Source organism: Oncorhynchus gorbuscha, linkage group LG12 (genome assembly GCF_021184085.1).
Source record: "Oncorhynchus gorbuscha isolate QuinsamMale2020 ecotype Even-year linkage group LG12, OgorEven_v1.0, whole genome shotgun sequence".
NCBI lineage: Eukaryota > Metazoa > Chordata > Actinopteri > Salmoniformes > Salmonidae > Oncorhynchus > Oncorhynchus gorbuscha.
This window is the reverse complement of record NC_060184.1, coordinates 70,154,734-70,182,036: the sequence shown is the minus strand read 5'-3', so window position 1 is coordinate 70,182,036 and position 27,303 is coordinate 70,154,734. Positions and strand designations below refer to the sequence as shown.

The 27,303-nt window shown below is 43.5% G+C and overlaps 2 protein-coding genes and 1 long non-coding RNA gene across 5 annotated transcripts in view; all 3 read left to right on the top strand.

Annotated features, from left to right (window-relative positions):
• The window catches only part of LOC123991344 (LIM zinc-binding domain-containing Nebulette-like), a 79,087-nt gene extending 55,622 nt beyond the window's left edge, over nt 1-23,465 (top strand). The window contains exons 5-7 of the mRNA XM_046292847.1: nt 19,317-19,494; nt 20,952-21,103; nt 21,305-23,465. Of these exons, the coding sequence (XP_046148803.1) occupies nt 19,317-19,494; nt 20,952-21,103; nt 21,305-21,481 (507 nt within the window). The 3' untranslated portion in view covers nt 21,482-23,465. The remainder of the gene's footprint in view (nt 1-19,316; nt 19,495-20,951; nt 21,104-21,304) is intronic.
• Nucleotides 1,471-18,939, top strand: LOC123991345. Of its 3 annotated transcripts, none has more exons than XR_006830782.1 (5): nt 1,471-1,814; nt 10,885-10,983; nt 16,592-16,790; nt 16,947-17,216; nt 17,300-18,939. It is a non-coding gene; the product is annotated as an uncharacterized LOC123991345 (long non-coding RNA). The 3 variants fall into 3 exon arrangements; XR_006830781.1 differs by having other exon boundaries at nt 16,947-17,516; nt 17,660-18,939; XR_006830780.1 differs by having other exon boundaries at nt 16,947-18,939.
• A 701-nt stretch (nt 23,466-24,166) lies between the features above and the next one.
• On the top strand, nt 24,167-26,334 carry LOC123990415. Its single transcript, XM_046290965.1, has 2 exons — nt 24,167-24,340; nt 25,366-26,334. Exons 1-2 carry the CDS (start codon nt 24,167-24,169, stop codon nt 26,332-26,334), a joined length of 1,143 nt encoding a protein of 380 aa, XP_046146921.1.
• Nucleotides 26,335-27,303: the final 969 nt, after the last annotated feature.

Below are 27,303 nucleotides of genomic sequence, written 5' to 3'. Positions count from 1 at the left end.
ATGAGAAATCCAAAGGCCCAGAACCTCTTCATCCCTGATGTAGAGTTGCAGCATTCCAAGAACATCCGCGCTTTCATCTCTCTCTCTCTCTCTCTCTCTCTCTCTCTCTCTCTCTCTCTCTCTCTCTCTCTCTCTCTCTCTCTCTCTCTCTCTCTCTCTCTCTCTCTCTCTCTCTCTCTCTGTCTCTGTCTCTGTCTCTCTCTGTGTCTCTCTCTCTCTCTCTCTCTCTCTCTCTCTCTCTCTCTCTCTCTCTCTCTCTCTCTCTCTCTCTCTCTCTCTCTCTGTGTCTCTCTCTCTCGGCACATTGTCACCTTGGCAAGCAATAGATACAATACATTCCTCAGCATAACAAAAGGTACAGTCGTCCTTCTGAGCAGAATTTGTGGGGTTTTGTTTGTCTACCCGCCTCTTGAGGATTGACCACAAGTTCTCAATGGGAGGAGTTTCCATGCCATGGACTCAAAATATCGATGTTTTGTTCCCCGAGCCACTTAGTTATCACTTTTGCCTTATGGCAAGGTTCTCCATCATGCTGGAAAAGGCATTGTTCGTCACCAAACCGTTCCTGGATGGTTGGGAGAAGTTGCTTTCGGAGAATGTGTTGGTACCATTCTTTATTCATGGCTGTGTTCTTAGGCAAAATTGTGAGTGATCCCACTCCCTTGGCTGAGAGGCAACCCCACACATGAATGGTCTCAGGATGCTTTACTGTTGGCATGACACAGGACTGATGGTAGCGCTCACCTTTTCTTCTCCGGACAAGCTTTATTCCGGATGCCCCAAACAATCGGAAAGGGGATTCATCAGAGAAAAAATGACTTTACCCCAGTCCTCAGCAGTCCAATCCCTGTACCTTGTTGCAGTCTGTCCCTGATGTTTTTCCTGGAGAAAAGTGGCTTCTTTGCTGCCCTTCTTGACACCAGGCCATCCTCCAAAAGTCTTTGCCTCACTGTGCGTGCAGATGCACTCACACAAGCTCTGTACTGGTGGTGCCCCGATCCCTCAGCTGATTCAACTTTAGGAGATGGTCCTGGCGCTTGCTGCACTTTCTTGGGTGCCCTGAAGCCTTATTCACAACAATTGAACCGCTCTCCTTGAAGTTCTTGATGATCCGATAAATGGTTGATTTAGGTGCAATCTTACTGGCAGCAATATCCTTGCCTGTGAAGCCCTTTTTGTGCAAAGCAATGATGACTGCATGTGTTTCCTTGCAGGTAACCATGGCTGACAGAGGAAGAACATTGATTCCAAGCACCACCCTCCTTTTGAAGCTTCCAGTCTGTTATTCGAACTCAATCAGCATGACAGAGTGATCTCCAGCCTTGTCCTTGTCAACACTCACACCTGTGTTAACGAGAGAATCACTGACATGATGTCAGCTGGTCCTTTTGTGGCAGGGCTGAAATGCAGTGGACATTTTTGGGGGGATTCAGTTCATTTGCATGGCAAAGAGGGACTTGGCAATTCATCTGATCACTCTTCATAACATTCTGGAGTATATGCAAATTTCCATCATACTAACTGAGGCAGCAGACTTTGAAAATGTATATTTGTGTCATTCTCAAAACTTTGGGCCACGACTGTAGGTTTCCATCCATTTGGTGACAGATTTTCATGTGAATATTTAAAAACTTCCGTTGAATTTTCAACTCTACTGGTTTTGTGTGTGTGTGTGTGGGCGTGGGCGTGGGCGTGGGCGGCAGGCCAAGTACAAGGAGGCAGGGAAGCAGCAGTTCTCCACTCCTCTCTACTCAAAGCTTCCAGAGACTTTGGAGACTCAGCACGCCAAAGAGGCTTCCCAGCTACAAAGCGTGGTGAGACACACACACACACACACACACACACACACACACACACACACACACACACACACACACACACACACACACACACACACACACACACACACACACACACAGTCAGGATTAATAGGATCTGTTTTCATATGATGTGTATTCGTAAGATATTCAGACCCCTTTTCCACATTTTGTTACGTTACAGCCTTATTCTAAAATGTATTACAAAAATAATAGGTGCATCCTGTTTCCATTGATCATCCTTGAGATGTTTATACAATTTGATTGGAGTCCACCTGTGGTAAATTCAATTGATTGGACATGATTTGGAAAGGCACACACCTGTCTATATAAGGTCCATCAGTTGACAGTTCATGTCAGAGCAAGAACCAAGCTATGAAGTCAAAGGAATTTTCCCTAGCGCTCCGAGACATGATTGTGTCGAGGCACAGATCTGGGGAAGGGTACCAAAACATTTCTGCAGCATTGAAGGTCCCCAAGAACACAGTGGCCTCCATCAGGTTTGGAACCACAAAGACTCTTCCTAGAGCTCGCCTCCCAGCCAAACTGAGCAATCGGGGGAGAAGGGCCTTAGTCAGGGAACCCGATGGTCACTCTGACAGAGCTCTAGAGTTCATCTGTGGTGATGGGAAAACCTTCCAGAAGAACAACCATCTCTGTAGCACTCCACCAATCTGGCCTTTATGGTAGAGTGTGCAGACATAAGCCACGCCTCAGTAAAAGGTATATGACAGCCCGCTTAGAGTTAAAGACTCTCAGACCATGAGAAATAAGATTCTCTGGACTGATGAAACCAAGATTGAACTCTTTGGCCTGAATTCCAAGCCTCACATCTGGAGGAAACCAGGTACCATCCCTACGGTGAAGCATGGTGGTAGCAGCATCATGCTTTGGGGATGTTTTTCAGCGTCAGGGACTCGGAGACTAGTCAGGATCGAGGGAAATGAATCTCGGAGCAAAGTACAGATGAACGGAGCAAAGTACAGAGAGATCCTTGATGAAAACCTGCATGACAAATTTATGCCACCAAACCTTTTGCAAAAAATGACAATTTAAAAGACACATTACCTGGATCCACAGAAATCAAAGAGATGTCCTTTTCGGGTGAAATACACAGAGGACGGTAAAAGAAAAGCTTTCCAGTAACCTTTATTCCTTGCTGCCAGAAACAGCGAACACACAATTTACCAAGCAGCAATCAGAATTCTGAAGTGAGGTGTTCTGCTCAGATTAATTTAGTTTGACTTTGACCGGTCTACAATATACCTCTGCCACGCTTGGTCTGTGTCATAAAGTACTCCATCTACTGTATAGCTCAAACAATATCTCATTATGTTGACATCAGTGTGTGTGTGAGCGTGTGCATGTGTGTCAGGACACACAAGGGCGGTATTGAAGCTATGGAACATGTTCTTCTGCAACGTGACCCTAATGAACTACCTTCCAGTGCTGCATTATAACATTGGCTGAAATAGTACTCACACATAACTATTTCATGTTTCTAAATGATTTCTTTATTCAGACGAAGGGTACTGCTATGGGATCCCCCATGGCTCCTAACTATGCTCATTTGTATGTGGGTTACATGGAGAAACAGTCTATTTTCAATCCTCTCAAAAATGTTTTCTTGCCTAACATCATTATTTGGAAACGGTATATTGATGATATTTTTGTTCTGTGGAGGGGTGATGCAAAACAGCTCCAGGCGTTCCATGCTTTTCTTAACTCCTGTTCTGAGCATCTGAGATTTACTCTGCAATCTGATACACGTCAAATCAGTTTTCTTGATCTTCTGATCTTGTGTGAAGATAATGTTCTATACACTGATCTTTACAGGAAGCCTACTGATCCTAACAGTTTGTTGAGAGCTGATAGTTGTCACCCTCTTCCCTTGAAAAATAGTTTGCCCTACAGCCAATTCTGTTGAATCAAAAGAATTTGCAAAAAACTATCCGATTTCGACAGAAATATGGCTGAGACGCAAAGAAAGTTCAGGGAGAGGGGCTACGAAAATGATCAGATTAATATTGCCATTGAGAAAATTCAAAACAAAACGAGACATGACCTTTTTCAAGGTCAATCTTGCAAAAAGACGCATTCCTGTGTTCTAACTATCCGCTTTTCAAAGCGTCCTGAACAAATTAAGGGAATTTTTCACAAACATTGGCACATTCTAAAATCCGATGATAGTCTCGGTGATGTGTTTTCGGACCTTCCCTTGGTCGTATTCTCGTGGGGCAGAAATCACAGAGACCAATTGGTACACTCTGATTTACAAATGTAATGGCTGTGCTCAATGCAATGGCACTTATAAATGTAGATCCTTCAAACACCCACAAACAGGGAAATCGATCCCAATCAAAGGGGTTATTACGTGCTCCACTAAGGCAGTTATTTCTCTTATAACTTGTCCTTGTGGTAAAAAATTATGTGGGTAAAACAGCGCGCAAATTAAAAGTACGTATCTCAGAGCATCGTAGAACCATTAGGTGTAAACTTTACTTACTCAGTTGCGGAGCACTTCTTGGAGGCAGGCCAATCGATTTCGTCTCTGCGTTATATTGGCATCGAACATGTCACCCTCCCTAGGAGAGGGGGTGACCTTGATAATTTATTGTTAAAATGAGAGGCTGCCTGGATCTTTAACTTAAAGACCCTTGCTCCCTTCGGTTTCAACGTGGACTTTGATCTGAAGCCATTCTTGTGATTATTGTGACTTTGCAATTGTTTGTAAGCTTGTGTAGTCTAAAGGAATTTATGATCATATGCTATCCATTTGTTTGTATGCTGTTCTTTGTATGCCATTTTAATATTTGATAATTAACCATTAGGCCACTCTTGGCCATGATTACAGACACCTGTGTCTTTTTTACATAAACGAGTCATCCCGCAGTGTTTGTGATTATACCTTGGTGAAGACAGCTTGACTGTCAAAATGTTGGTAATTACATTTTTTCATCTGAGCTCCTAGAGTGTGCGGCTCTCTTTTATTTTCAAGGACATTGGTGGCACCTTAATTAGGGAGGAAGGGCTTGAGGTAATGACTGGAGCAGAATGGTGGAAGGGTATCAAATACATTAAACATGGTTTCCATGCGTTTGATGCCATTCCATTTGTTCCGTTCCAGCCATTATTATGAGCCGTCCTCCCCTCAGCAGCCTCCACTGGTGTGTAGTTATTAATTTAGAATATGTTACTATAGTAATAATTTGTCTCTTTGAATTCACTCATCAAATCAAATCAAATCAAATTTATTTATATAGCCCTTTGTACATCAGCTGATATCTCAAAGTGCTGTACAGAAACCCAGCCTAAAACCCCAAACAGCAAGCAATGCAGGTGTAGAAGCACGGTGGCTAGGAAAAACTCTCTTGAAAGGCCAAAACCTAGGAAGAAACCTAGAGAGGAACCAGGCTATGTGGGGTGGCCAGTCCTCATCTGGCTGTGCCAGGTGGAGATTATAGCAGAACATGGCCAAGATGTTGAAATGTTCATAAATGACCAGCATGGTCAAATAATAATAAGGCAGAACAGTTGAAACTGGAGCAGCAGCACAGTCAGGTGGACTGGGGACAGCAAGGACTCATCATGTCAGGTAGTCCTGGGGCACGGTCCTAGGGCTCAGGTCCTCCGAGAGAGAGAAAAAAAGAGAGAATTAGAGAGCGCATATGTGGGGTGGCCAGTCCTCTTCTGGCTGTGCCGGGTGGAGATTATAACAGAACATGGCCAAGATGTTGAAATGTTCATAAATGACCAGCATGGTCAAATAATAGTAAGGTAGAACAGTTGAAACTGGAGCAGCAGCACGGGCAGGTGGACTGGGTCAGCAAGGAGTCATCATGTCAGGTAGTCCTGGGACATGGTCCTAGGGCTCAGGTCAGTTGAAACTGGAGCAGCAGCATGGCCAGGTGGACTGGGGATTGCCAGGAGTCATGTCAGGTAGTCCTGGGGCATGGTCCTAGGGCTCAGGTCCTCCGAGAGAGAGAAAGAAAGAAGGAGAGAATTAGAGAACGCACACTTAGATTCACACAGGACACCGAATAGGACAGGAGAAGTACTCCAGATATAACAAACTGACCCTAGCCCCCGACACAAACTACTGCAGCATAAATACTGGAGGCTGAGACAGGAGGGGTCAGGAGACACTGTGGCCCCATCCGAGGACACCCCCGGACAGGGCCAAACAGGAAGGATATAACCCCACCCACTTTGCCAGAGCACAGCCCCCACACCACTAGAGGGATATCTTCAACCACCAACTTACCATCCTGAGACAAGGCTGAGTATAGCCCACAAAGATCTCCGCCACGGCACAACCCAAGGGGGGGGGGGGGCGCCAACCCAGACAGGACGACCACAACAGTGAATCAACCCACTCAGGTGACGCACCCCCTCCAGGGACGGCATGAGAGAGCCCCAGTAAGCCAGTGACTCAGCCCCTGTAATAGGGTTAGAGGCAGAGAATCCCAGTGAAAAGAGGTGAACCGGCCAGGCAGAGACAGCAAGGGCGGTTCGTTGCTCCAGAGCCTTTCCGTTCACCTTCCCACTCCTGGGCCAGACTACACTCAATCATATGACCCACTGAAGAGATGAGTCTTCAGTAAAGACTTAAAGGTTGAGACCGAGTTTGCGTCTCTGACATGGGTAGGCAGACCGTTCCATAAAAATGGAGCTCTATAGGAGAAAGCCCTGCCTCCAGCTGTTTGCTTAGAAATTCAAGGGACAATTAGGAGGCCTGCGTCTTGTGACCGTAGCGTACGTGTAGGTATGTACGGCAGGACCAAATCAGAGAGATAGGTAGGAGCAAGCCCATGTAATGCTTTGTAGGTTAGCAGTAAAACCTTGAAATCAGCCCTTGCTTTGACAGGAAGCCAGTGTAGAGAGGCTAGCACTGGAGTAATATGATCAAATTTTTTGGTTCTAGTCAGGATTCTAGCAGCCGTATTTAGCACTAACTGAAGTTTATTCAGTGCTTTATCCGGGTAGCCGGAAAGTAGAGCATTGCAGTAGCCTAACCTAGAAGTGACAAAAGCATGGATTAATTTTTCTGCATCATTTTTGGACAGAAAGTTTCTGATTTTTGCAATGTTACGTAGATGGAAAAAAGCTGTCCTTGAAATGGTCTTGATATGTTCTTCAAAAGAGAGATCAGGGTCCAGAGTAACGCCGAGGTCCTTCAGTTTTATTTGAGACGACTGTACAACCATTAAGATTAATTGTCAGATTCAACAGAAGATCTCTTTGTTTCTTGGGACCTAGAACAAGCATCTCTGTTTTGTCCGAGTTTAATAGTAGAACGTTTGCAGCCATCCACTTCCTTCTGTCTGAAACACATGCTTCTAGCGAGAGCAATTTTAGGGCTTCACCAGGTTTCATTGAAATGTACAGCTGTGTGTCATCCGCATAGCAGTGAAAGTTAACATTATGTTTTCGAATAACATCCCCAAGAGGTAAAATATATAATCTCATCTCGATTTTCATATTGAAAAAACAATTAATTTTGTGGGGGGTTTTGCAAAACTTTAGCAAAATTACAAAAGTGACACGCAGGAACTGTCCATCTGCTTGTACGCACAACTCCCTGAAACCATCCTTACATGTTATGTTTCAACCTTTTCAGCACCCTTTATATAGCATAAGGTATGTCATGACATTGGCCTGGGGGTAGGTTTATGACGGTCATAAATACCTCTTCCCCCCTTTTTCCTCTCTCTACCCTACTGATGTTACATTTGCAAACACCTTGGTTAACATAGAGATTCTGGGAACATCAGAAGGTGGGGGGAAATTAACTATATTCTGGTAATCCGACTAATTGAACATATGCGGTGGTACTTAATGAATATGATGTCAGTTCGGTTGTCATCTGAGGCATTCTCATCAATGATAAGATGACAAAACTCTACAGTGGAAAGTCTACACATCAGAGTTATCGGATTCACATGGAATTGTTGTTCAATTTAAATGTTTGAATATGAAATTATTTGTGATGGGATGAAATGTGATTTTAGCTTCTAAAATGTGAGATTTGGGTGTTCATGAGTGAATTAGGTCTGACTCAGTGGCCCGCCCACGTGAAGAGACAGGTTGTAAACTATGAAACACACCCCTTTCCTCCCTTCCTATATAAAGCCTTGACGACAATATAACCTCCTGTTCTGAGGATGTGAGGACGACGGTCCGATGTCAGAATGGTTCAGATAATAACTACAGAACGAAGCTAATATCAGCGTGAGCTTTGGTTGCGAATGGTATGAACTTTGAACTATTATTCACTACAGAAGTGATACCTCCTGGCCGTTGAGTTAGCAACAGAAGCTGCAAACGAGGGTTAGGAAGAAACAGACAGAGTATACCGTCTATCACACAATAACGTTACTACAATGTATCCAATTGACAACAGTACTCGGTTTGGCAACACGGCCTTCCATCTACCACCAACCTACTGGAGCGCAGCTCAGAGTAAATATTTATTGCATTTTACTTTTCCAAATGGGCGGTAATTTAGAATGCATAAAATATTGTATTTACGATAGCACAGCTTCTTCCTTTGGTTCTCAGTCTTCCCGCTCTTTCACTCAAACCCAGACCCTTTTCTTTTGTGTAACAAGCTGTCATATCTGCTAGGGACGTTTTCCTTTATGACGTAATTTGTAATCAAGTTGATTAATTATGTGTATGTGTAATTCTGTGTGATTAGTTAGGTATTTAGTAAAGAAATAATTAAACACAATTTTGCATTGCTGATTCAACTTGTTAGCCAGGGTTCGTGAAGATAACCAAGAATTTACAACTTTCAGATGAGACTGAATTAATTAAGGTGACGATTAATATTGACTGCTATTGATGTAAAATATTACTAGGTCTTTAAGAGTTTATTCGTAAGATAACAGCTCTATAAATATTATTTCGTGGTGCCCCAACTCTCTAGTTAATTACATTTACATGATTAGCTCAATCAGGTAATATTAATTACGGATAAATTATTTTAAAGAATAGCATGTCATATCACTTAATCTGGCATAGCCAAAGACACGACAGGTATTTACTTGTTAATAATTTCTGTAGCATCTACTGTGAGGGGAAAAAAGTATTTGATCCCCTGCTGATTTTGTACGTTTGCCCACTGACAAAGAAATGATCACTCTATAATTTTAATGGTAGGTTTATTTGAAGAGTGAGAGACAGAATAACAACAAAAAAATCCAGAAAAAAAGCATGTCAAAAATGTTATAAATTGATTTGCATTTTAATGAGGGAAATAAGTATTTGACCCCTCTGCAAAAACATGACTTAGTACTTGGTGGCAAAACCCGTGTTGGCAATCACAAAGGTCAGAAGTTTCTTGTAGTGGGCCACCAGGTTTCCACACATCTCAGGAGGGATTTTGTCTCACTCCTCTTTGCAGCTGTTCTCCAAGTCATTCTGATTTCGAGTCTGACGTTTGGCAACTCGAACCTTCAGCTCCCTCCACAGATTTTCTATGGGATTAAGGTCTGGAGTCTGGCTAGGCCACTCCAGGACCTTAATGTGCTTCTTCTTGAGCCACTCCTTTGTTGCCGTGGTCATGTGTTTTGGGTCATTGTCATGCTGGAATACCCATCCACGACCCATTTTTAATGCCCTGGCTGAGGGAAGGAGGTTCTCACCCAAGATTTGACGGTAGATGGCCCCGTCCATCGTCCCTTTGATGCGGTGAAGTTGTCCTGTCCCCTTAGCAGAAAACCATCCCCAAAGCCAAATGTTTCCACCTCCATGTTTGACGGTGGGGATGTTGTTCTTGGGGTCATAGGCAGCATTCCTCCTCCTCCAAACATGTTGAGTTGAGTTGATGCCAAAGAGCTCCATTTTGGTCTCATCTGACCACAACACTTTCACCCAGTTGTCCTCTGAATCATTCAGATGTTCATTGGCAAACTTCAGACGTGCATGTATATGTGCTTTCTTGTGCAGGGGGACCTTGCGGGCGCTGCAGGATTTCAGTCCTTCACGGCGCAGTATGTTACCAATTTTTCTTGGTGACTATGGTCCCAGCTGCCTTGAGATCATTGACAAGATCCTCCCGTGTAGTTCCGGGATGATTCCTCACCGTTCTCACGATCATTGTAACTCCACGAGGTGAGATCTTGCATGGAGCCCCAGGCCGAGGGAGATTGACAGTTCTTTGTGTTTCTTCCATTTGCGAATAATCGCACCAACTGTTGTCACTGGTCACCAAGCTGCTTGGCGGTGGTCTTGTAGTCCATTCCAGCCTTGTGTAGGTCTACAATCTTGTCCCTGACGTCCTTGGAGAGCTCTTTGGTCTTGGCCATGGTGGAGAGTTTGGAATCTGATTGATTGATTGTTTTTGTGGACAGGTGTCTTTTATACAGGTAACAAACTGAGATTAGGAGCACTCACTTTAAGAGTGTGCTCCTAATCTCAGTTTGTTACATGTATAAAAGACACCTGGGAGCCAGAAATCTTTCTGATTGAGAGGGGGTCAAATACTTATTTCCCTCATTAAAATGCAAATCAATTTAACATTTTTGACATGCGTTTTTCTGGATTTTTGTTGTTGTTATTCTGTCTCTCACTGTTCAAATAAACCTACCATTAAAATAATAGAGTGATCATTTCTTTGTCAGTGGGCAAACGTACAAAATCAGCAGGGGATCAAATACTTTTTTCCCTCACTGTATAAAGGCATTATAAAGGGTTTATGAAGGCTTCATTAAGGGTTCAAAGTGGTAGTTAGTTTACAGTGGGACGGACAACTTTGCTGGTGGTGTGAAGGAGAGGGTGTGTGTGGGTAGTAACATTCATAAAACATTCAACACCACCACTACAACAACAGTCCCAGTCCCCAGCTGTGCTCTCTCTCTCACACACACACAATCTGCATCATTTAGAGGGAGGCCCATGTACATAACAGTATGTAGCAGAGAATAGAGCGAAGTTAGCCTTTTCATATATTGGGGACATGTTTTGATTGTGTGGTCTGTTGTTGATCTCTGTATGTGTCTGAGTGCCTGCATGCATATGTGTGCCTGTATCCCTTTGCTTACCTTGTTTCTCTGTTTCACAGGTGGCCTATAGGAGTAAAACGAAGCATTACATCTACAATGATGTCCTGGGAAGGTTTGATATCGAGCATGCCAATGTGGCCTCCAAACTCACTAGCCAGGTAAGATGTCAACTACTGTTGTCTTTTTAAAACCAGGTATTCTACCATTGACTGGAGAATTAGCTTGTCTCCAACCATGAAGGAAATTAAATGAGGAAAGGAGACAATAGTAGGAGATGATTTACGAGTATTGGGACAAGACCATGCATCTCGATACTGTTCTGGCCTTCCCCTTTAGTCACTGTTAATGAAAATGAGATTTAAAAAATATATATATATATTATTTAACTAGGTAGGCTAGTTGAGAACAAGTTCTCATTTGCAACTGCGACCTGGCCAAGATAAAGCATAGCAGTTCAACACATACAACAACACAGAGTTACACATGGAATAAACAAAACATACAGTCAATAATACAGTAGGAAAAAAAGGGGGGAAAAGTATATATACAGTGAGTGCAAATGAGGTAAGATAAGTGAGTTAAGGCAATAAATAGGCCATGGTGGCAAAGTAATTACAATATAGCAATTAAACACTGGAATGGTAGATGTGCAGAAGATGAATGTGCAAGTAGAGATACTGGGGTGCAAAGGAGCAAAATAAATAAATAAATACAGTATGTGGATGAGGTAGTTGGATAGGCTGTTTACAGATTGGCTATGTACAGGTGCAGTGATATGTGAGCTGCTCTGACAGCTGGTGCTTAAAGCTAGTGAGGGAGATGTGAGTCTCCAGCTTCAGAAATTTTTGCAGTTCGTTCCAGTCATTGGCAGTAGAGAACTGTAAGGAAAGGCGGCCAAAGGCTAAATTGGCTTTGGGGGTGACCAGTGAGATATACCTGCTGGAGGGCGTGCTACGAATGGGCGCTGCTATGGTGACCAGTGAGCTGAGATAAGGCGGGGCTTTACCTAGCAGAGTCTTGTAGATGACCTGGAGCCAGTGGGTTTGGTGACGAGAGTGAAGCGAGGGCCAGCCAATGAGAGTGTACAGGTCGCAGTGGTGGGTAGTATATCGGGCTTTGGTGACAAAACGGATGGCACTGTAATAGACTGCATCCAATTTGCTGAGCAGAGTGTTGGAGGCTATTTTATAAATGACATCGCCGAAGTCGAGGATCGGTAGGATGGTCAGTTTTACGAGGGTATGTTTGGCGGCATGAGTGAAGTATGCTTTGTTGCGAAATAGGATGTCGATTCTAGATTTAATTTTGGATTGGAGATGCTTAATGTGAGTCTGGAAGGAGAGTTTACAGTCTAACCAGACACCTAGGTATTTGTAGTTATCCACATATTCTAAGTCAGAGCCGTCCAGAGTGGTGATGCTGGAAGGGCGGGCAGGTGCGGGTAGTGATCGTTTGAAGAGCATGCATTTAGTTTTACTAGCATTTAAGAGCAGTTGGAGGCCACGGAAGGAGAGTTGTATGGCATTGAAGCTCGTCTGGAGGTTAGTTAACACAGTGTCCGACGAAGGGCCCGAAGTATACAGAATGGTGTCGTCTGCGTATAGGTAGATTCAGAGAATCACCAGCAGCAAGAGCGACATCATTGATGTATACAGAGAAGAGAGTCGGCCCTAGAATTGAACCCTGTGGCACCCCCATAGAGACTGCCAGAGGTCCGGACAACAGGCCCTCCGATTTGACACGCTGAACTCTATCAGAGAAGTAGTTGGTGAACCAGACGAGGCAGTCATTAAAGAAACTAAGGCTGTTGAGTCTGCCGATAAGAATACGGTGATTGACAAGAGTCGAAAGCCTTGGCCAGGTCGCTGAATATGGCTGCACAGTAATGTCTCTTATCGATGGCGGTTATGATATCATTTTGGACCTTGAGCGTGGCTGAGGTACACCCATGACCAGCTCTGAAACCAGATTGCATAGCGGAGAAGTACGGTGGGATTCGAAATGGTTGGTAATCTGTTTGTTAACTTTGCTTTCGAAGACCTTAGAAAGGCAGGGTAGGATAGATATACAGTGGGGAGAACAAGTATTTGATACACTGCCGATTTTGCAGGTTTTCCTACTTACAAAGAATGTAGAGGTCTGTGATTTTTATCATAGGTACACTTTAACTGTGAGAGACGGAATCTAAAACAAAAATCCAGAAAATCACATTGTATGATTTTTAAGTAATTCATTTGCATTTTGCTGAGGGGAAAGGTGAGGCAGGGGAAGAAGGAATGGCCTTGACTTTGATTCCCTTATGTGGGTGTCTATGTAATCATTTTTACTGACCCTGTGCATACTCACATATCTCTCTGTCTCTCTTACACACTCTTGCTCTTTCTCTCTCACACACACACATCATAACACATAGCAGCTGCAGTACAATGATACATTTGAGAGGGAGTTTAAGGGTCAGAATCCCCAGTACAACCACTAGCGAATGTGTCCTTCTAACACACACAGGCTGACCCCCTCTCCAGCCAGATGGGTCTCCAACATGTCCTGTCCATCCCCACCCCAGTCACGTGCACTTATTCCCTTTTCACACTATCGCACAGACCCAAACTGTAATGTGCTGGCTCCGATTTGTTCCCCACATTGTCCTTTCTAACACAGTTCCCCATTATGTTGGATGGGTTCAGCAGGACGTGTTGAGATAGAAGTATGCTATGTAGAACAATCATGTAGAATAAGGAATCACATCATTCTATTTGTGGCCTTTCTATCTGCAGTGTTCAACAACGTTTTGGCCGTTGAAAGTGGCCATTGCCACAGCTCAGCTCTGCTTGGCTCAGTAGTGGGGTATTACAGTGCACCCTCCTACAATGTCCCTACAAAACAACCTGTAAATGCTACACCCCCTCAACTCCTCTTCTGTCTCTGGGGTTTGTTCCATTGAGCTTCCTCTGTTTTATTTCTCTCAACGTGCACTTAACTAAAAATTCAGGCTGCTGCGTTAGCAGTTACCATGGGAACCTTTTAAAGGCAAATTGAGGGTTTGGTGTAAACTAGAAAGAGTTGAAGCGGGGTCCTTTTGGATGAGAAGCACGTCAGACGTCTTAGGACTTGAGAACAAATCGCCAGTGTATTCACCAGGGTTGGGGTCAATTCCAAATTTTTGTTCAGTCAATTCAGGAGGTGGATTGACATTGAACTTATTGAGTTGAAGATATCCACATTAACAACAAAGGACCATTTTTAATTGACATGAATTGAAAGGGGAGTCGACCCCAACCGTGTTGTACCACTGTGGGATGAGTGAGGTAAATGCCATATTTTTTGTCTCATAGAATCCTCACCTTGGGTAGAGGCTGAAATGGAACCAGACACATTTGTCATATTTTAAGTTCTCAGTACTTTAAATGTGACACACCGCTAAAGAATCACTTCTGTTTTGTGAGAAAAACAAAATCATCTGAGAACACCCACTCTGTTTTACACTAATACTAATCAGCCCAGAGTCATTATAATCAGGCAAAATAACAGGCAGCAGATGGACTGTCAGGACCCGTTCAGCCTCAGGGCTCCATTACACAACAGCAACGCTCACAGACTACGTATGGCTCTCCCTCATCACTTATAGATTGGCCCAAGATTCGCTTGTCTGCATCTCTCTCTTATGAAACCGCCTCATTAAACATTAATTTTAGAGACTATAACGTGCCTGTCTATGTTCTGCCGAGGCCTTCATTTGAGACCTTGGTCAAGTTCATTAGGGCACACAGTAGCATGCAGTTTTTGTTCAGCTGGACATTCTATTAGTTCTCTGAGATACATTGGAATAGAAATGGCCAAGGTGTCACGCAGGGGAGGAGACAATGAGAGGAAACTTCTTCAAAGGGAATCTTTTTGGGTCCACAGGCTGAACACACTGCCTCCTCTTGGCCTTAACAAGGAGTTTGACTTGAAAACGTTTTTATCGTTTCAAAATGTCCAAATGATTGTGTTTTTTATCCTAATTAAATATTGCATGTGTATGTACATACAGTTGGAGTCGGACGTTTACATACACTTAGGTTGAAGTCATTTAAACTCGTTTTTCAACCACTCCACAAATTTCTTGTTAACAAACTATAGTTTTGGCAAGTCTGTTAGGACATCTACTTTGTACATGACACAAGTAATTTTTCCAACAATTGTTTATAGACAGATTGTTTCTCTTATTATTCACTGTATCACAATTCCAGTGAGTCAGAAGTTTACATACACTAAGTTGACTGTGCTTTTAAACAGCTTGGAAAATTACAGAAAATGATGTCATGGCTTTAGATGCTTCCGATAGGCTAATTGACATTTGTGTCAATTGAGATGTACCTGTGAGTGTATTTCAAGTCCTGCCTTCAAACTCAGTGCCTCTTCACTTGACATCATGGGGAAATCAAAAGAAATCAATCAGAAATCAAAAGAAATTGTGGACCTCCACAAGTCTGGTTCATCCTTGGGAGCAATTTCCAAACGCCTGAAGGTACCACATTCATCTGTACAAACAATAGTACGCAAGTATAAACACCATGGGACCACGCAGCCGTCAGACCGCTCAGGATGGAGACGCGTTCTGTCTCCTAGAGATGAACGTACTTTGGCGCAAAAAGTGCAAATCAATTCCAGAATAACAGCAAATGACCTTGTGAAGATGCTGGAGGAAACAGGTACAAAGTATCTATTTCCACAGTAAAAACGAGTCCTATATCGACATCATCTGAAAGGCCGCTCAGCAAGGAAGAAGCCACTGCTCCAAAACCGTCATAAAAAAAGCCAGACTATGGTTTGCAACTGCACATGGGGACAAAGATCATACTTTTTGGAGAAATGTCCTCTGGTCTGATGAAACAAAAATAGAACTGTTTGGTCATAATGATCATTGTTATGTTTGGAGGAAAAAGGGGAGGCTTGCAAGCCGGAGAACCATCCCAACCGTGATGCACGGGTGTGGCAGCATCATGTTGTGTGGGTGCTTTGCTGCAGGAGGGACTAGTGCACTTCACAAAATAGATGGCATCATGAGGATGGAAAATTATGAGGATATATTGAAGCAACATCTCAAGACATGGGTAAGGAAGTTAAAGCTTGGTCGCAAATGGGTCTTCCAAATGGACAATGGCCCCAAGCATACTTCCAAAGTTGTGGCAAAATGGCTTAAGGACAGCAAAGTCAGGGTATTGGTGTCGCCATCACAAAGCCCTGACCTCAATCCTATAGAACATTTGTGGGAGGAACTGAAAAAGTGTGTGCGAGCACAGAGGCCTACAAACCTGACTCAGTTACACCAGCTCTGTCAGGAGGAGTGGGCCAAAATTCACCCAATTTATTGTGGGAAGCTTGTGGAAGGCTACCTGAAACGTTTGACCCAAGTTAAACAATTTAAAGGCAATGCTACCAAATACTAATTGAGTGTATGTAAACTTCTGACCCACTGGGAATGTGATGACAGAAATCAAACCTGAAATAAATCATTCACTATACTATTATTCTGACATTTCACATTCTTAAAATAAAGTGGTGATCCTAACTGACCCAAGACAGGGAATTTTTACTAGGATTAAATGTCTGGAATTGTAAAAAACTGAGTTTAAATGTATTTGGCTAAGGTGTATGTAAACTTCCGACTTCAACTGTATATTACTGTAAATATTGATCACATTCCTTGTGTATGATCATATATTTTGATACATTGAATGTTAATATTGTGAACCTATGTTATATATTTTTAACCTCCTTTTTCAGGAAGTGATGTCACTGAGTATTGCCCCTATATATAGGACCTTCCACCACCTGGGATATGGATGCCTGATGACAACCTAGACGTTGAAACGTTGTTGTAAATAAATATGACCTGGGAGAATGAGCAACAGTATGCAGTGTTTTCCTTTCTGTTTTCCATGAGTTTGCCTACAACTCCAGAACCTGCAGAAAGTACCAGGATGTGAGTATGTTCTTCAGCTTTGGCACACAGTAGCAAAACGTTTTGCAACAGGGAACAAAAACAAGTATTTCTGTCATGATCCTTTTGATGTCTTGTTGTTGCCAAGCTGACCTGAGTCTGTCAGTGTACGTGTTAGTCTGTGTTTGACTCTTCCAGGCCTCCTGCAAGCAGACAGCCCTGCTGAGGGAGAACTCGTATTGAACAGTGTCCGAGACACATCAGAACTACTGCACGCCGCCTACCTGAAAGCTGTCTACAGTCAGTTAGGGATACACCACAGAATGGGATATGTGCTTGGATGGTGTGTCACACTCCCTCAACTTTATGCAGAAGAAGTACAAGGATGAGGCGGAGAAACTGAAGGGCTCATATCTGTTCGACACCCCTGAGATTGAGAGAGTGAAGAACAACCAGAGAAACAGCTCAGTGAGGGACACAGTACACACATACACACACTTTTATGCAGTATTATCTGTCAACACAGTTACCCTTTTGCTCTACCCCTCCAGTGTCAGTACACTTGGGACTCAAAGCTGCTGAAAAGCCTGATGTCTTCTGTCACCGACACTCCGGAAATCATCTTCGCCAGGGAGAACAAAGGAAATCAGTGACATAAGATGTGATCCATTGTTCTACACAACCATGTACCGTACATGTAGTCGTTGGGCTGGATGAACTCCAGTATGTTGCTGTGAGGTTATTGTTCAGCCTCTAGCAGAAAAGGCGGTACCTAAATCTATTTACTTCTTTTTCTTATCGTAACAAGGTCTTCAACTATCAACAAGAGGATGAGTGATGGTGTCATTTGTACAATGAGCACGTAAACAGGGCCACTGTAATATTGTGTGACGGCTCTGTTCCATGTCCAGGTGAAATACAGAGACGGGCTGGGGAGCGAGACGGTAGTCATGGAAACTGTTGACATGGAGAGGGTCCGCAGAAACCAGGAGAACATCAGCTTGGTGAGAGGTTAAACCTTGTCTGACCTTTGACCTCACAGGAAGAGCTTGTTTTGAAAACAGGCCTCTCTGTTGTGTCTGCCTGTCCCTTTTCATCTGGGTTTGTGTGGATTTTCTACAGCTTCAATGGTGCTAACTAAAAATCACAAACCGCAGACACACTGAACAACCATTCAATCAAATCCTGGGTTGTTATTTTACAATTCAACATTTTATTAATTCACTCCATTCCATGTAAACTCCTGAAAGATACAAGCCCACAATGATTTTTGTACACTAATTTGCTCTGAAACTCTGTCCTGTCCTGCCTGACACAGACAGCCTTTCACACTGGCCCTGGTCCAGTCTAAGTCATTACAGCCATTAGTGGACCCTGCTGAACAATCCCCCATTGAGGGTGTGGAGCAGACTGAAGGGACACGGGGGCCCAGCCTGGCAGCCCAGGCAGGATCTCTGGCGCCATGGTGAAGGAACCGGGACACTGTTTTCACCCAGATGCCAATCACTAATGATACCCAGCAAGCTAAATTTCTCATGGGACGTCATAATGATGTCATTTTCTGTTTGCAAACTGGTTTTCTGGTTGCAGAGACGGATAAACTCTGAGTTGTGAATGTTTTAATGTTGTGTGAATATTGTGTCCACAGGTGAAGCATAAAAAGCAGCTCCAGACCCCCAGTGTGGGAGTCACCTCAGAGTTGGAGAGAGTCAGTCAGAACCAGGAGAACATCAGCTCAGCAAGTCACATAGGATGCATCTTAAATGGCAACCTACAGTATATGTTAGCTCTGACCAAAAGTACTACCACTACTATGTAGTGGAAATGGCCTTGGTGGGAGTGTGCTTGTCAGTATGACCACCAATTACTTTTGAGCTATTTTAGATTATTGAGATGCAACCCGACCTACTTTTGTGTGTTGCAGGTGAAGTACCAGCGCGGGATGAAGGAGATGAAGGGGCGGTCCTGCGGCGGGTTGGACACGCCCGGACTGAGTAGTGTCAGGGAGTCACAGAACGACATCTAACACAACTGAAGCGCACCACATGTGGGACTGCTGCACTTTTAACCCGCACAGCTAAAGAGTTAACAGCATGGCTGTTTCCTTGTTATGAGGGAGCCATAATGAATGTACTGTACTGTGTCTGTGAGCGTGTCTGTGTGCATTACTAATAAAGTGATTTTTACATGGTTTCTTGTGATGAATTGTTTTGCATACTGACCAAAATACACCCGTTGCTCTCTGACCAACATGCACAAAGGGTGTGTGTGTGTGTGTGTGTGTGTGTGTGTGTGTGTGTGTGTGTGTGTGTGTGTGTGTGTGTGTGTGTGTGTGTGTGTGTGTGTGTGTGTGTGTGTGTGTGTGTGTGTGTGTGTGTGTGTGTGTGTGTGTGTGTGTGTGTGTGTGTGTGTGTGTGTGTGTGCTTGACAGCCGATTTGCCTGGTGTAACACCATTTCACAAATGTGTAAATGTACATAAATAATGTTCCTCTCATTAAGCTGCCACACACAACTCTTGAGTTGTTATCGCGATGCTGAAAGTGTACCACCCATTTTTGCTTGGGCAGGCAAAGTACCATGAGGACTTTGAGCGGACGAAGGGCCGAGGATGCACCCCAGTGATGGAGGACCAAAACATGGAGAGAATGCACCACCGGAACAACCTGATGATGAGCGAGGCAGCCTACAAGGGAGTACACCATCAGGTGGTAGAGATGGACAGGAGACCTGGAGGCATCATCGTAGGTGAGTGGCACACAAAATGGCGGGTACCACCCGTCCTCAAAAAGGATTTGACCTTAAAGTACGGGAAATTTGATAATTCATTCAACTCATCTTTTAAGAATTTGTGATGTCCTTCAAACAAAGTTACAATGAAATTGCTGTCTAGTGTCTATCAATTGTGGGTTGTTCAGTGTCAGTCAGGATACAAGCCACATGAGGTTGGTGGTACCTTAATTGGAGAGGACGAGCTCATGGTAATCGCTGGAGCAAGAATTAATGGAATGGTATCAAACACATGGTTTCCATGTTCCGTTCCAGCCATTATTATGAGCCGTCCTCCCGTCAGCAGCCTCTACTGATACAAGCCCAGAATTAGTTGATTTGTTTTAATTTTTTAATGCTGATGCCCAGATAATTCAAATGGACACTTTACAATAACTATTTACCAAAGATAGTATTTGATATAAAAGGGAAATGTAGTTACATTTGTGGAAACAGACAATATCCATTGTGACAGGTTTATCACTCTGCGGGCAGAAGTTCCGAGTTTGGACGTATGTAATCTAGATGACTTCAGCGGTGTATTTCTGTTTTCCTTTCCTTTGTATTCCTGTTTTCCCTGCTGTCTTTTCTCTCTAAATGACCTTTCCCCTGTCAATGACCTTAAGGATCAGTGGACGGACCCAGGCTCCATCTTTGACCTTGTGCAGGGTAACGTTGAGTCTAAATGTTTTCAGAGACAGTCTGGTGCTACAAACTTTACGGGATGTTTTCATCTCCCCTCACACCTTATCTAGACAACTGTATGTCACCCTCCAACCAGACCTTGATTTCTCTACCTGAGTACGCCACTCATCTCTTCTACGTTCAGTTGAATTTCATCTTCCTCATGTTCTCTTTGTTCTTTCCATTGCCCCTCTGTTATTTTCCTGACTTTTATTTTTCCTAAGGTCTCTTTCGCCCTCTTGTGGCAGTGGCCGGCAGCAATCTCAGCAGTCGGTGCTCTCGCAGGCCCAGTCAGTTATCTCGCTGGCTTCTGCCTCTGACCTGTGGGACAAAAGCCTGTCTGTTTGCAGCAGCAGCTCCTCACTGCAGTCCCAGGACAGAAGTAGTAAGCTCTGTCAGGAAAATAAAAACACACGGTGGAAGGAGAAGACATAATTTATTAATATATTCATTAATTCATCCATTACTATCAGTACCTTACTCTATCCCCGTCTCTCTACCACCTGACCTCTACCACCTGACCTTTACCACCTGACCTCTACCACCTGACCTCTACCACCTGACCTGTGGTAGAATGGCATGGTTTCATTCTGATTCCTTTGTGATGTGATGTTCTATCTATCACCTAATATGCACAGTGAAACTCTAAGGATATGGTATTTCTGCTCAAAAACAGTTTGAGCACTAAATGCAAGGTCTTAAACATTTGTCATGAATGTCTTTGTATCTTTCTGTCTGTCTTTGACTACCAGCTCCTGTGCTACCTGGGGCGTACCATCAGAGTGCCCAGCCGCAACAGCCGGGGTACGGCTACATGCACCAGACCAGCATGTCCTCTGTGAGGTCTCAGCAGTCCCCCCCATCTGTCACCATGGTTCCAACACAAACAGTCTATTCTTCTACAGTAGGTTTAGTTAATTCATACAGGATCGTATTTGTATGCCATGGCCAATTTCATTAGGAAACTATCCAAAATATGTTTTGTTTACAATTGGTTTTGGGAATTCACACAATCAATGACTTGTGTGCCCTGATATTTATGTTGTACAACTAACTTTGTATACACAAACACACGATTAACATTGTTGCCATACCTCCCATTCAGAGAGTTTACCGGGCGCTCTACGACTACGCAGCGCAGGACCACGACGAGGTGTCCTTCCGCGACGGTGATGTAATCGTCAACGCTCAGCCCATCGATGAGGGCTGGATGTACGGCACCGTTCAGAGGACCGGCAAATCAGGCATGCTCCCTGCCAACTACGTGGAGTGCTTCAACTAAGGGCCGCATCTCAATAGTCTTTAAGCGATTTCATTTCCTCTCTCCTTGTCTCCTCTCCTCCATCAGCACTGATGTGAAAACAAAAAGATTGGATAGGCGGAAGGGATAAGGCGAACTGGATGCCTACTGGGAAATTGACTTCCACCAGTTCTTTTAATTTCAGTTCAGTTGAAGGAGAGGAGATGAGGAAAGGAGGCCATTCTAGATTATTGAAATGCACCCAAGGGGCTAGCCTTATCATGGTTTGGTGGAGTCCTCTCCCCAAGTGTCTGTTTGAAGTCTGGTCCTGGAGGGCTACTGTACATGAGCAGATATAAAGGAACTGGGTGGTGTTGTTCAGTTTACTCTGTCTAGACTACAGACCCAAACTATCATAGCTACTGTACCTTACCCGCTGAAAATGGTCATGGAAAAGTGTATCATGTAATAATACGTTTTGCTTTTGATTGAATTTAAATCATTGGTGGCTTGTCCCACATGAACAGTTAATGAAAATATATATATCATTAAATTAGAGAATTGTAACCCTCAAATAGACAACATTTAGCCGACAAAAATGACCTATTCAATGGAATACATTTACCACTTTCTGCGAGAGGTCGAAAACATCATGATTCCCACACTTCAAACCACATTTGAATTCGTTAAGCAGTTTCTAATTTTTTCACACAAACGTTGTGTTGACTTCATGATTCCAAACGTGCATTCTTGCAGCACAAGACCAATAATGTTTTCGACTTATCCTGGAAAAGTGGTTAGTGGGTTTGGTTGAATAGCGGCCAACCAGTCCTCTGGAATAGGGAGGGACCCGCTTTCTTCTTGTACTCCTTTGTATTTCAATTATTATATTTTGCATTTGGACATCAATACTAACTTTGTTTCATGTACAAATTAGGGGAGAGGGAGTGAAGGAGAAATTACATTTTCAGGACAATCCTGAGTGATTGCCAGACAGTCAGCTGTTTAACTTATGTTATATCATTAACACGCAGCTTCATTCTGTTTGGGTCTGATGACATAAAGGTTTAAACCAGCTCCACACGTAAATATAGTTGATACAAACTCTAATGAGTCACACCATCTCACCTCTTGCTTTGAGTTCAGTGGAGTGTTTACATCTCAAATACCAGTTTAGCCTCACACAGGCTTTAATTAGATTATGTCCTCTAGCAACATAGTTGTCATATGTTGCCATCTAAACAGTGTCAAGTAAGAATGGTATATGAAGTTGGATTGTAAAATCTTAAGATTTCTAAACTATTGTGAACACTTGATTCATAAGCTCCTATAAGAAAAACACTAATGACAGTACACGCTTGGTAAAAGGGCTCCAAAAGGGTTCTTCGGCTTTCCCAATAGGAGAACCCTTTTTTGGTTCCAGGCAGAACTCTTTTGGGATCTGTGTAGAACCCTCTGTGAAAAGGGTTCTACCTGGAACCAAAAAGGGTTATTCAAAGGGTTCTCCTATGGGGACAGCCAAAGAACCCTTATTGGTTCTAGATAGCACATTTTCTTCTAAGAGTATGCATGTTATAAATGGTTTATAATATCTTAAGGCAAAATCCATGCACACTATTGTGACCATTCAAGTACTTCATTTCTGGGTACATGGTAGCTGGGGATTCTCTCTTTACTGTGGTTTTGTACATTACATTTTATTACTGAAAGTGGTAACAAATGAAAATGTTGTGAAATGCTAATATTTATTGGCCTTTAAGAGACAATAACGGAACAGCAAGAAACCTCAAGCTTGGTGTGTTGCATATTCAATTCATAAAGCCTTTTTTGTCCAAAGGTTTTTGCTTCTAGTAGTTCCATTTAAAAAAAAAAAATGTATGTCTCTCTAAAAAATGTTTACTCAGTTTGTACGCCACACCGAGTTTTATTGAGGTGCACTTTTTCCTCAGTTAACCATTTGTTACATTTTGGGGGGGTCATTAATTGCAGTGTGTCACGAGAGAAAAATAAAAATCTTTGTCGACAATGATTTTGTAATTGGTTCATTTAAACACGTTTTGACAAGCTACGGAGGATTATACATGGTCAGTGTATTACATTTAACAATACCACCGTTTGTTTAAGGTTATTGTGCATAAATGTTGGTTGTAGCTTGACTTATTATATATCTTACTATGTCTAGTATATTGACAGCTAAGTGCAAAGATCACGGCAGGCACTGACGATGCATCATAATTGACGCATCACAATGACCTCCATCCACATTGCATCATAATTTCTAGGCCATACGTTTATGTACATGGGAGCAACAGGTAGGAAATGCACTACTACTGTAGAAAAATAGAGATGACAGTTATGATATCAAGTCAAGGATAGGCCAAGTTGTAAGGATTTATTATCCAAATAATGTACAACCTGAATTCATTACTTGTTAAGATGATTAAATACTGCATGTTTTATTTTCCATAAATATAGCACAACTCACCTGCCCCATTTGATCATCTCAGCAATAATTGTAATATTCACCTAATGTTTCAATCAATTCTGGTTTAAAAAATCCATACAAATGTTACATGAAAATCTCCAGAACGAATCATGCCTTATGTATCAGGTAATTCTGGGTGGACTCTCATCGGGTCTGAAAGGACAGTGAGTGAGGGACTCAGTGTGTAATTGGACTAACACGTAAAATACCCTGATACACTTGTCATTGAACAGTATAACGGAATGGACCTAGACCAAACAGATCCTGTGGACTACCTAGGCCAGCACCTATCATCAGCACCTCCAAATGAACTAATCACAGACTCACAATGTGTCCACCGGGGGCGGAACATTCCAATAAATGGGAATCACGCTGTTACTACTCAAACACAACCTGAGATGGCTTCATCCTCACCCGTAAGTGTATAGGTTATATAGGAACCATATTGATTGTACCAGGATGTGGACATGGGGCTAGGGGAAGGGTTGTGGTGATTTGATGTGGTTGGATTTTGATTTGGTTGTGGATGAGGCTCGGTTTAGGGTTAAACCGGGATGTGGTCATAGATAGATAGTTTATTAGTCACCTGTACAGGGATGCACATGTAATTGTGTGTGGGGGGGGGGGGGCAGGAGGAGGACAGGAAGATCATAGTGACTATTCAGGACAGGAAGAGCCTAGTGACTATTCAGCAGCCTGATGGTCTGGGGGTAGAAGCTATGAAGCTAGGTTGTGGTTGAGAGTTAGGGTTGTACCGGGATGTGGACCTGAAGCTAGGGTCAGGGTTGTGGTTGGAGCTAAGGTTAGAGTTGAACCAGGATGTGGACCTGAAGCTAGGGTCAGGGTTGTGGTTGGAGCTAGGGTTAGCGTTGAACCAGTACGTGGACATGAAGCTAGGGTTGTGGATGGAGCTAGGGATAGCGTTGAACCGGTACGTGGACATGAAGCTAGGGTTGTGGATGGAGCTAGGGTTAGAGTTGTGGATGGAGTTAGGGTTAGAGTTGTGGATGGAGCTAGGGTTAGAGTTGAACCGGGATGTGGGCATGAAGTTAGGGTTAGGGTTGAACCGAGATGTGGACCGGGAGCTAGGGTTAGAGTTGTGGATGGAGCTAGGGTTAGAGTTGTGGATGGAGCTAGGGTTAGAGTTGTGGCTGAAGTTAGGGTTAGGGTTGAACGGGGATGTGGACCTGAAGTTAGGGTTAGTGGTATAATACACCCTGGTTGTGTTTAGGCGTCAAACAGAAGAAAACCTGAAACAGGGAGGAACTACCTTGGCTTGTTCAATCGCAAAAGTTCCTTTTCGTTTTCTGTATGTACTCAGTCATTTTGTTTTCTCATCCGTCTAATCACCTGATTTACTTCATGAGCTAGAAAGTGATCATTCCTCAATAGCCTAGATAAGTATGTCTTTATATCTTTCAACCCCATAAACTGTCCACAGATGCAAACGACTGTGACAGATTTGGTTTGCCATGCCCCTGCTCATGACCCCACCCCTGTCCCTGGCAATGACCAATCCAAACATTTTCTGTGGAGTGAGCTTCTGTACGTGTCGGACGAAATCGCCCACCTGCGCCAGGTGAGCCACTGTCTGGCCGAGTACGAACGGGTGCTGAGTCGGCTGGAGTTGGAGAACGCCCAGCTGAGGAACATGGAGTCGGACTTGCTAGAGAGGGCCGAGGTCAGCGAGAGAGGCCTCAGGCTGGCCAGGGAGAGCCGCCGCCACAAGGACCAGGAGATCCACGACCTGAGAGAGGCCAACTGGATCCTGGCTCTCACCACCGACAGGCTGAGAAAGGCCTGCCGGGAGAAGGATAGGTGTCTGGTGGATTGCCAGAACAAGCGAAGTAGGAAGCCTGGGAGAATGCTACCGTTTGTGGAGGAAGGGGAGAGGTCATTGCTGGGCCATGGAAATAAGGGAGGTGAGGAAAGTGAGGAAGGTGCTATGCAGCCTCCAAAATCGGTGGAGGAGAATAGCTCTCTGCATGAGAAGGGGGTGGGTGAGAAGGTGAAGCTCTACAGCAACTCTATAGCAGACTACAGTCTTTACCTACATCTCAAAAGGAGCGGCGGGGATCCGTGCTTTGAGATGCAGCTTCCATTGAGTTCAGAGGGGCCAGGTGTGGCTCAAGTGTGCCTTCTTCTAAGACAACTAGAGACCGAAGTCGACAGTCCGGGTGAGACTGATGCAAGCAGGAACCAAGCCATCTGGAACTTTGGTGCCAGCCTGGAGAAATTGCATAAAACATTGAAAAGAGGAGAGATAGACGATGAAGTGGAATATGTGATTAAGGATGATCAGAAAGGCTCTCCATGCACTAAAGAAAGTATGGAGGAAGGAGCAGAAGAACTTGAGGAGTCTGAATTCATTGAAGAGGACTTTGTTGAGGTCTGTAGGCATATTCATTAATTCATTATCCCTCCCATCATACATTTGAGCAAATGATCCATCTCTCACTACATCTTCTTTCTCCATAGGCTGTTTAATATGACGACAGCTGTGAAACACTGTGACTGCAGAAATGACTTTTGAAGACATGCAGAGAAATATGTATTTCTTTGAACACCATCTTACTTCATTTCCACTTTACAACCCGGGAGTGTACTATAAAGGTCAAGTCACACATCTAAATGCCTCTGTGTACTATTTGATGGGAAATGTAATGTATTAATTTGTTTTAAAGAAATATAGGCTTACAAAATGAAGATATCTACCCACGTCCTCTCACAAAAAGTAAATTCAGGTAAATCCCTTCAGATGTGATGATGATGTGTTACAGATACAGTACCAGTCAAAAGTTTGGAAAAACCTACTCATTCAAGGGTTTTCCTTTATTTTTACTATTATCCATATTGTAGAATAATGGTGAAGACATCAAAACTATGAAATAACACATATGGAATCATGTAATAACTAAAACAAGTGTCAAACAAATATCTGAGATTCTTCAAAGTAGCCACACTTTGCCTTGATGACAACTTTGCACACTCTTGGCATTCTCTCAAACCGCTTCCCCTGGAATGCTTTTCCAACAGTCTTGAAGGAGTTCCCACATATGCTGAGCACTTGTTGGCTGCTTTTCCTTCACTCTGCAGTCCAACTCCTCCAAAATCTCAATCGGGTTGAGGTCGGGTGATTGTGGAGGCCAGGTCATCTGATGCAGCACTCCAGCACTCTCCTTCTTGGTCAAATAACCCTTATACAACCTGGAGGTGTGTTGGGTCATTGTCCTGTTGAAAAACAAATGATAGTCCCACTAAGCGCAAACCAGCCGGGATGGTGTATCACTCAGAATACTGTGGTAGCCATGCAGTATAGCTGGTGGCATTGTCATGCTGGAGGGTCATGTCAGGATGAGCCTGCAGGAAGAGTATCACA

Bases quoted from the DNA above. Each gene is read 5' to 3' on its own strand.
- LOC123990415 (XM_046290965.1), top strand. From the start codon at position 24,167: ATGGACCTAGACCAAACAGATCCTGTGGACTACCTAGGCCAGCACCTA. The intron at 24,341-25,365 runs GTAAGTGTATAG...AACTGTCCACAG, and splicing joins AGATGGCTTCATCCTCACCC to ATGCAAACGACTGTGACAGA.